Source organism: Tachysurus fulvidraco, chromosome 1 (genome assembly GCF_022655615.1).
Source record: "Tachysurus fulvidraco isolate hzauxx_2018 chromosome 1, HZAU_PFXX_2.0, whole genome shotgun sequence".
Taxonomy (NCBI): Eukaryota; Metazoa; Chordata; class Actinopteri; order Siluriformes; family Bagridae; genus Tachysurus; species Tachysurus fulvidraco.
Window position 1 is genome coordinate 36,957,541 of NC_062518.1, and position 11,307 is coordinate 36,968,847.

The 11,307-nt window shown below is 39.1% G+C and overlaps 1 protein-coding gene across 1 annotated transcript in view; it reads left to right on the forward strand.

Moving 5' to 3' along the window:
- The window catches only part of fgf11a (fibroblast growth factor 11a), a 71,479-nt gene that overhangs the window by 34,158 nt on the left and 26,014 nt on the right, over positions 1–11,307 (forward strand). The window contains exon 3 of the mRNA XM_047801683.1: positions 9,903–10,006. Within this exon, the coding sequence (XP_047657639.1) occupies positions 9,903–10,006 (104 nt within the window). The remainder of the gene's footprint in view (positions 1–9,902; positions 10,007–11,307) is intronic.

Below are 11,307 nucleotides of genomic sequence, written 5' to 3' on the forward strand. Positions count from 1 at the left end.
ACTGTAGATGAGCTGAGGTATAGCGCCCCTGACCTGACTCACTGAGTTCACCCATAGACCTCACTAATATGCTTTATGTATGCATTTCCATTAAATCAGATACAAAATAATATTTTTTGTTTGTCTGTGTAGGGTATGAAGCTTTATGGGCTCTATATCCCCCACATGGAAAAAAAAATACCCTACAGGAAAACAATAAATCATATAATTGGTGTATTTCATGTTTTTTTTGGAATTTTCATCGTATTCAGTGTAAACGCACAAATGCAAAAGATTTGCATTTGCATTTGACTTTAAGTGGATGAATTATGAAGATCTCTTGATAAGTGACGTGGTTAACTGTTAAAAATAAATTAATTAATTAATTAATTAATTAATTAAAAAGGATAAACCGCCAAAGGATTTGCAGATGACATAGTAACAGCAAAGCTGTAGTTGCATCATAATCATCATGCTCGACTATACCTACATAAATAACACAGCTAATTTTACTGATTGTCACTGTTTTTATGGTATTAGGTACAGTATAACAGAGGTACATAAGGGTGTTTCTAATTTGCATATGCATGCCTCTTATAGGCCGAGGCATGTTTAATGAACTCATAGAAATGACTCCATGGTGTTTATATAATTTTTTTTGCTCATAAACAAACAAACGTGTAAAATAATTTTAACTGATTTACTGTTTATCTGCTAAGTCACACTTTTGAATACACTTTGAGTCATCTAATAACGGTAATTAAGACATGGTGTCCATTAGAGCACATGACGTCTGACAGTTAACTGGCAGATCCATCAAGCTGGAAATGAAATCTTCTGTGTCTGACTCCTGCCATTCAGAACAGTGTATGCTCCATGTGTTAAAAGGGAGGGGGCATTTTGCTATATTTTTACTATATCTCTGACATTACAAAAGATCATCACTTTTCTGACTCAACGTAAACTTGTTTTCGAGATTAAATTAGATTCGATTCGATTAGATTAGATTAGATTCAACTGTATTGTCATTACACATTACACATTACAAGTACAAGGCAACAAAATGCAGTTTGGCATTAAACCAGAAGTGCAATAAGCAGCAATGCAAGATGTACAGAATATACAGTATGATTACAGTATTTACAGTATGAACTGTAAATACTGATGAATATGCTATGGATATACAAGGTGTACAGGTTGGGTGCTATAGACATGAAATATACACAGTGTTATATATTATATATTATATTGACAAATATACAGGGGTGGGTGATCATCGGGAGGCAGAGTTTAGTAAGCTAACAGCCCCAGGGAAAAAAACTGTTTCTCAGTCTACTGGTTTTTGTAGCGCCTACTGGACGGAAGGGAGACAAACAATCTATGGACAGGGTGAGAGGAGTCTTTAAGTATGCTGCGAGGTCGACACAGACAGCGTTTCCTTTGGACGTACTCAATAGCTAGACGTCGAGCTTCTGTGATGCGCTGGGCGGGTTTCACCACCCGTTGCAGTGCCTTGTGGTCTGCAGCTGTACAGTTCCCATACCAGACTGTGACACAGTTGGTTAGGATGCTCTCAATCAAACTGTGATAAAAGTTGACCGGGATGGCTGAAGACAGGTGACGTTTCTTCAGGGTCCTCGGGAAGAACAGGTGCTGGTGAGCTTTCTTGACCAGGCTGGAGGTGTTGGTGGTCGGTCCATGACAGGTCCTCTGATTTGTGGATCCCTGGGAACTTGAAGCTGGAGACACGTTAAACTGGCAGATCATTGATGTGGATGGGGCGTGCGTTCCTCTTCACTCCCTCCTGAAGTCCATGATGAGCTCCTTTGTTTTGCTGGTGTTAAGGATAAGGTTGTTGTCGGCACACCATGCGGCCAGATTCTGTACTTCTCCCCTGTAAGTTGTCTCATCGTTGTTTTTGATGAGACCAATCACTGTGGTGTCACCAGCATACTTGATTATGGAATTAGATCCATGCAGAGGCCTGCAGTCATGATTGAAGAGGGAGTAGAGGAATGGGTTCAGCACACAGCCCTGTGGTACACCTGTGTTAAGGGTGATGGTAGCAGAGTGGATGTGGCCTGACCTGACATGCTGGGGTCTGTTGATCAGAAAGTCCATAATCCAGTGACATATCAAGGTGTTGATGCCTAGATCCCAAACTTGGAAGGGATGCCACTATTTATTCATTTGTTTGTTTGTTTGTTTGTTTAACTAAGCATTATGATGACCTACATATTTTTTTTTTACATTTATTTCAATAATTGATAATAATAGTATAGTTTAAGCAGAAGTGATTAGCAGAATGGAAATCTAAGTGTTGTCTGTTCCTAGAGGCAGACACAGAAGAAAAGAAGAAATTACTCATCACTGATCATGACTCCTGACACCTAGTCTACAAAGAACAGATTTTGTTTTTATTTTCACTTCTGCCAGATGGTGTGTAACTGAAGTAAATAATTCTAATTCATTAACAGTAATTAGAATATAGTTTACACAGTTACATAAGATCTTCTGCATTTGATGCTGATCTGCATCTTGGTAGGTATCTAGTGTTAAGCTTTTATGAGGATATTTAAACAAAACAATGACAAAAAGTTTGAGAAGGAAAGATGACTGCAGAACAGTGCTTCTAAAATAGGTTTTGGGTTACTAGATACTTTGGTACTCTCTAGAGGTGTAATGTAACATCACTATATCTGGGTCTGTTTAGTGCTTCAGCATGTTCGTTCTGTACAATGATTTGGGTTTTAAACCCAAACCGAGTGTGGTCTAAAGTGAATTTTTTTATTTATCTGTCTCAAGAATGCCTAAACAACTGGAAAACATTTGTACAGTTTACACAATTCTTGAAAGAAGAGACATTATAATGAATTTTAATGACCCGGTTATATTTCCTACAATATAAACAAAATACGAACCTTATTTAAATCACCTTGATTAATCAGAGATCCTGATCATGATCAGTTATTAAGGATGCTGTAAATTCAGCACCTAATTTTTATGTTCATTTGTGTTTTTGCTCTGCAAAGGACTGACCGCTTGATTGCACGCACATGAAAGTAAAAACCTCACGATCGTGTATGTTTTTTATTCTGTCTGACAGAATCCCTGTCGCAGTATGCACCTCTGGTCTTAACCAGATGTGCTGTGAGCCTTTCTGATTTTGTAAAAAAAAAAAAAAAAAAAAAAATTCAGCCTTCCTCCTATTCATATAAGTATTCACATCTTCTAGCACATTATCCATTCATTAATAATAATAATAATGTTTTCATATCCGGTTGCATCCTAAGTGCTCTGAAAAGCTGCCGCTAAAGTTAAGAACTAAATGTGTACCAAGTACACATAGCATGCTCGCTTAACTATGGTAGTGAGCCTGCTCATCCACACATACTGCATACAATTTGCTAATATTTTAGACATAATAACTGTACAGGCATTTACATGAAGGTGTCCGAGAGAGCAAGCGTGTGAGCGATGAATTATAGGCGTTTGACAGAAATTAGGCTCAATGTTAGCTTTGTGACAGAGAAAATGGTTTTTGTCTCAGATCGTCTGCCAGGCTTGAATGCCAAAATGAAATGTCTCCAGAGGTGTGTGCCCTCTCTTCAGCAGTATCAGACTCCTCATTATGCGCTGCACTGCGGACTATGCTAATGAGCTGGGGGGGGGGGGGGGGGGGAGCTGAATCAGCAGTTAGAACGGCTAAATAATTAACGCACGCATGCTGACCTGAAACTGGAAAGAGCATTTCAAATATCCTATGGTTTGATTGTTCTTTTTTGTCAGTGCTGTAATGGTCAGTGGTTGCACTGTAAAGGAGACAATGGCCTAGTTTCAAGCTCAGCATAAATACCGTGTTGTTTTTAAAAGCCCCATCAGTCACATGAAGAATCTCTTTCTGTCTTCTCTGGTCTCTCTATGCTTCCCAAGCCCATCAGAAACATATGCTCATCAGAGACAGTTGTCGTCTCTCTGGTTTTCCAACCTACACCTTTCCCCACATGGCCTTGGCTGCCCATCCAATCTAAATAAAGAATCAAGCCACCGAGTTCTGCCAAGTTTAAAGCCATATCCTCCCCGCCCCCACACACACCACCATACACATATTAGTTCCACAAACTCTTTTAAAAAAGTACAGTTGACCATTGAAGTCTTAAGGACACTAGAGACTTTCTTTTTTTTTGTCCCCGCCTCAATTTAGATGAAAGGCCGGAGCTGGCTGGCTGCAGCTTGGTGTCTGTTGGCTTCTGTCCAGAGTGATTACACACTGCGGTTTGCACATCTCAGCCAGTTAAGGACTTGTTTTAATACAGCTGCTCTGTTTTATTGATCCCACGATCGCACCTGTATTCGTGATTTTTCTAACCTTCCCATCATGTGCTTCTCTACAAGAAGATGGCCATAAGCTTATGTTCAGCAAAAGCTCTCTTACTATAAGCTAACTCCCTACTAAGAGCAGGGCAGCGCTGTTAAACAGCCAGCATTACAGGGGTGTGAAAGTTCTCATCCAGTCAAGCAATTGACTTAAAAGCTTAAAAAAATGGACTTGTATTGGATAACTGAAATTAAAGGTTTGAAAATAGAGTTAATCGCTGTTATTCTGCTAAACTGGCCAAAAAAAAAAAGAAATAACCTCAGGGCTATAAATTCAGCTTATGACTAAGGGTGTTAATGCTATGTGAAAAAAAATACCATATCATGGAAATGACACTGTTTAAGATGTGGGTTCTAATTTGTGATTGATTTACGAAGGATTGCTGTGTGGAATTTTTTCTTTTTCTTTTTTAAATGGATCATTTGTTTAGGATAATGAGCTGTCAAATCGGATAATGAGTTATAGCAACTTGAATCCTGACTTGAAGTTTATTTACAGTATCTACCATGCAGAATCAGGCAGGTGTGTGTGTGTGTGTGTGTGTGTGTGTGTGTGTGTGTGTGTGTGTGTGTGTGTGTGTGTGTGTGTGTGTGTGTGTGTGTGTGTGTGTGTGTGTGTGTGTGTGTGTGTGTGTGTGTGTAATGTCCCTAGAAGGATGGGTAGATGAGGAGCCCAGGCACGGCAGAGGAACAGCTGGTGTCTCACTGACGGGTGTTCAATCACAGAGTGTGCCCTGTCTGTCTGGTGCCTGGCACACGGCATCCCAGTCTCCACACTGCTGCTTATGTAACAGCCCTAATGAGAGAAGTAGGAGGACAAAAGAGTTGGGACTGTGTTTGTGTGTGTGTGTGTGTGTGTGTGTGTGTGTGTGTGTGTGTGTGTGTGTGTGTGTGTGTGTGTGTGTGTGTGTGTGTGTGTGTGTGTGTGTGTGTGTGTGTGTGTGTGTGTGTGTGTGTGTGTACTGTATTTGCAAGCTTAGAGGTTTTGTACCTCACAACGATAAACTTCTCAACTTCTCCCAACACTACAAACCAAAGTTATGGAAAGCAAATGAAACTTTATTTTAAATAATAAATAAGCAAAAGTGGAAAGTAAAAAATTAAGACCTTCAAGATGATCTAAACTTAAACATAGACTTACTTTTTAGTAAGATAACAAGCAAGATATCCGGGCTAGTTTAAGAACAAAAATCCGTAAGCATTGGTTTATTTTTTAAAAGTTTATCCTCCTGAAATGTAAAGCAATCAGGAGCTAAGAACACATGTATCAGTAATCTTCTGTAAATAACAGAGGTTCACTTGACTATTTACAGTCGTATGCAAAAGTTTAGTAACCCCTGACAATTTCCATGATTTTTATTTATAAATATTTGGGTGTTTGGATCAGCAATTTCATTTTGATCTATCAAATAACTGAAGGACACAGTAATATTTCACTAGTGAAATGAGGTTTATTGGATTAACAGAAAATGCGCAATATGCATCAAAACGAAATTAGGCAGGTGCAGAAATTTGGGCACCCCGACAGAAAAATCACATCAATATTCAGTAGAGCCTGCTTTAGCAGAAATAACAACCTCTAGACGCTTCCTATAGCCTGTAAAGAGTGTCTGGATTCTGGATGAATGTATTTTGGACCATTCTTCCTTACAAAACATCTCCAGTTCAGTTAGGTTTGATTGGTGCGAGCATGCACAGCCCGCTTCAAATCACCCCACAGATGTTCAATGATATTCAGGTCTGGGGATTGGGATGGCCATTCCACAACATTGTACTTGCTCCTCTGCATAAATGCCTGAGTAGATTTTGAGCAGTGTTTTGGGTCGTTGTCTTGTTGAAATATCCAGCCCCGCGTAACGTCAACTTTGTGACTGATTCCTCAACATTATTCTCAAGAATCTGCTGATATTGAGTGGAATCCATGCGACCCTCAACTTTAACCAGATTCCCAGTACCGACACTGGCCACACAGCCCCACAGCATGATGGAACCTCCATTAAATTTTACTGTGGGTAGGTAGCAAGTTTTTCATGGAATGCTGTGTTCTTTTGCTGCTATGCATAACGCCCCTTGTTATGACCAAATAACTCAATCTTTGCAGAAAAGGCTTCTTTTGCATCACTCTCCCGTACAGCTTCGCCTTGTGCAAACTGCACTGAATTGTTGAACGATGCACAGTGACACCATCTGCAGCATTGGTCTTTGGAGGTGGTCTGTGGGCTGTTTTTGACCGTTCTCACCATCCTTTGCCTTTGTCTCTTCAATATTTTACGTGGCCTGCTACCAAACCAATCGTGTGTTCCAATTAATCAGTGCTAAGTAGTTACAGGTATTCAAATCAACAAAATGGCAAGGGTGTCCAAATTTATGCACCTGTCTAATTTTGTTTTGATGCATATTGCGCATTTTCTGTTAATCCAATAAACCTCATTTCACTAGTGAAATATTACTGTGTCCTTCACTTATTTGATAGATCAAAAATGAAATTGCTGATCCAAATATTTATACCCAAATATTTATAAATGAAAATCATGGAAATTTTCAGGGGTTCCTAAACTTTTGCATACGACTGTAACGAGTGTGATTACTAGCAAAAGACAGAAACATGCTAAAGCTCAAGTCAAGATTTCACCCTTCCACTGCAAATGAGATGTGATGCAAGTTTCAGTGGGTGAGAAAAAAAATCATACATTCAGCTAAAGGAAATGTGATCATCCATGAATACAGTAATATAATGTAAGAGAGCAGAGACAGGGAAATGACTGGCCGAGATGTTACCTGACATGAACCCGCTCTCTTTTTCCAGCATGATGAACACCGCTGAATGCCCCTGGAGGGGCCTGAAGGTTGTCACTCGGCATTGAGCTTCTGTAATTGTTAATGAGCAAAGACAGAGAGTAGGACACCACTTGTCTCTGGGGTATATTTGTACAAACACACACACACACACACACACACACACACACACACACACACACACACACACACACACACACACACACACACAATCACACATTCACACATTCACACACACACAAAATCCTAGGACCCTGACTGTGTACATCACTCCATTTTTCAGGGCAGTTCAGGACATCAGTCTGCATAATGCCGGATAGCTAAACGACTTCCCGAGTGATGCTTGTAGCCACGCTGCAGCTCTGATCTGACACTGAACATTGTGAGAGATGACTCACTGGCTGCTGTTCCCCCTGCAGTCATCTAGTAAGGAGTCATCTTTCCGGCTTTTTAACAACCGTCGCAAGTTGTCCGATTTTCATAGAGTGCATATCCTACATACTGTATTATTTCTGCTTTTGTATCTCAGGCTCACACACGCGCACAATGTTTCTCTTTATTAGCTGTTCAGATTTTTTGCCAAGTACCCATCCCATCATACACACACACTCAGAGTAACACTCAATCTTTCAAAAGACTTTAATTAATCTAAAAGCTGCCACGTGTGGAAAGTATCAACGTGAGAATGAGGAGCTGAGAGAGAGAGATAGAGAGAGAGAGAGAGAGAGAGAGAGAGAGAGAGAGAGAGAGAGAGAGAGAGAGAGAGAGAGAGAGAGAGAGAGAGAGAGAGAGAGAGAAGCAGAAGGAACGAAAGAGAGAGGCTGACTTATCTATCATCAAGACAGTGAGGACAGTACAGACCACCTGGTACATTGATGATGTGACGATGGAGATAAAACAAGCTTTCCACTGCATTCTGCTTTCAAACACTTCCCTGTAAATGGCCAGACCTTGTGCACCTCGGGACACTTCCAGACAACGAGTGAGATCACGGAGCTGTCAGCTATATTTCACTCACGTTCACTCCACAAAGCCTCCAGACCCGGCTAAGTCCTGAACCACCACTTACTACTGAATGTGCCTCTCTCTCTCTCTCTCTCTCTCTCTCTCTCTCTATATATATATATATATATATATATATATATATATAAATATATATATATATATATATAAATATATATATATAAATAATTAGAGTCATCGTTATTAAGAAATGTTGGCAGATCATTAAATGTACATTTCATTTCTTTTCCTCCTTCTTTTCCTTGTGTGTGTGTGTGGGTGTGTGTGTGTGTGGGTGTTGTCAGTTAAGGTGTTTGGGGACTGGGTGTTGCCAGTCCACCTGCTTCTGTACTGTACATCTTGACCCTGTCCAGGATAAAGGGATTAATGAAGATCGGTGTATGAGTGATGGGACGTATGAAATCTAATTTTATGATGAGTAATGACCGCCATCACGAGGAGCAGAAGAAAATGGAATAAATGGATGCATGACATCATGAATATAAAACCACAAGTGGTTAATGACCATTACTCTGTGTAATAGAAAATGTTGTGAATAACAAAAATGAACATTGAACATTCTGTACCAATATACTCACACACCAAAAACTAGAAACAGCAAAAAAAAGAAGTAACAAAGGGGAACTGAACTGATTCCAGTTGCACACTAGGCTGAAGAGACAAGAACAGTGCAGGCTGCAGGTGTGTGGAAATAACGGAGACTAACGGAGTGACCGTTGCACTGCTTGTGCAAAGACAAGATTAGAGGAAGACACACACACACACACATAGCTCCATGTATACTGTAAATGAAGCCTTACATCCAAGTAACTCACTCTGTTCAGACTTAGGTCAGAACAGACTGACTTCACACTTGCAAGTGTATTGAATAAAGAAGTTTGATATTCCACAGGATGTGATATTCTTAGGAAAAGTTCACTTGAACTATTATCTCTGATTAATAGAATAGAATTTCCTCCACATCTGTTACACTGTAAATAACTGTAATGTAGAATTCTGTACTAATATTACAAAAGGTCTTATCACATTTTAGTGAAAGTAGAAATGAATCTAACTCAATATTACTAGCAAAACGTACTGGATTTACATGAATAGCAAAACGTACTGGATTTACATGAATACGTACTGTACGATCTTTCAGTAATTGAATTAAATAACAACACTAACAGAAATTTATGCTGTATGCTAGATTCTACAGTATAAATATTCAGCACTACTAAAAAAAATCTGATAGACCTAACAGCAAAGTGAAACCATCTCGTGGTCTAGTGTAAGACATATCAAGATGGTTAAATTGCACCTGTTCACCTCTTGCCTTAAACATGTGAGTAAACTCAACCTGAAGATCAACAGTTTTAACTCACAAGTAGTCAAGACAATGGATTACTTTATTTCTTTTAAGAAAGCTCGATTATGATTTTTAAAACTTGTCATGGAGTCTGTTTTTCACCTGGAGTTTGTAAGTTAAAGAGAAGAAATAAGTTACGGTAAAATTACTTCATGTTTCTGGGATCGTCTGAGGTGTGTTCAAACTGACTCATCATATGGACATATTGCAGTACATTGTGTTTTGGGTTTTTTTTTTTTGAAAGTGTGCTCAAGTGTCTCCACTGTGCTTTCAAATGTGCCGAAAAAAAGTTGTCTAGGATTGTAGTACTTCTATATATGATGCATCACTTTCTCTCTCTCTATCTTTCTCTCTTTCTCCCTCTCTCTCTCTGTACCAGTGCTGTTCAACTTGATTCCTGTGGGTCTGAGGATAGTCGCTATCCAGAGCACGAAGACGGGCCTCTACGTTGCCATGAACAGTGAGGGCTACCTCTACACCTCTGTAAGTTCTGAACATGTCTTTTCATTTCAGCTGTGAGCTTTCAGGAATAATGTGTTTCACATAAGAGTTTTCACATGAACATTGCTGTGTTTCAGCCTTTATTACGTGCTGAATGTGTCCAGATTTAGGTTTACGGGAGACAATATGCTCATGACATGAACTTACTACAAACTTATTTCTAAGTTTTATAATAAACATTCACACACAGCTTTATTTTTATTATTTTTTTCATAACCCATTCTGTCTTTTATGATCATTATCACTACTATTTACACAGGACTGATGGATAGCACTGATATCAGACAGTTTACATTGATTAAGTACAGTATATCACTAGTTTTCTATCACCATGAACAGGCATGAATTGACATAATCTCCTGTTATGTTGCTTTGTGACTGCAGACATTTTTTGTATTAGTTATGTTATGTATGTATGAGTTACTTAACATTTTTTGCACAGTGTCTAGGTCTTTCTTTATGCACTTGACAAAGATGTTTTGCTAGTCTATTGTACAAATCTTAGTTAATCCGAACACTAAAAAATATAAAATATTTAAAGTAAAGTCAGTTTTCCAGTTCTGCTGTAGACATGGGCAAGATGTTGCATAATGTAATGAGTGGCCTGAGTGTGTGAGACTTTAGTTAATGCCTGAATGTCCAGCAGCTCTACACTCAGCTGCACACCTTTTCTATTAGAAAGGTGATCCAAAGTACCAAAGTAGAAAATAGGGAGTTTAAGGGGGTAATTTCTCAAATGTACCTATGGGAATTTTCAGATAATGAAGTTCATGTAAAATCATCACCTTAGTGCAAAAATAATTTAATTTGTGGGCCACAATAATAGTTAAAGCAAGCATTATAAAACCAAATTAAATTCACTCACTTTTTATTGTAGGGTTTTTTCCTTATTAAGAATTTTTAAGTGATGCAACATGCAATCAAGGCCAAAGAAAGTGCAAATATATTGTCCTGTATAACAGTAATTTTACATTAAACCTGTATGTACAAGTAGAAGAAGATGTGACAGGACTGTATATTTGTATATATAACATTCATTCATTCATTCATTCATTTTCTACCGCTTATCCAAACTACCTCGGGTCACGGGGAGCCTGTGCCTATCTCAGACATCATCAGGCATCAAGGCAGGATACACACTGGACGGAGTGCCAACCCATCGCAGGGCACACACACTCTCATTCACTCACACACACACACACACACACACTACGGACAATTTTCCAGAGATGCCAATCAACCTACCATGCATGTCTTCGGACCAGGGGAGGAAACCGGAGTAC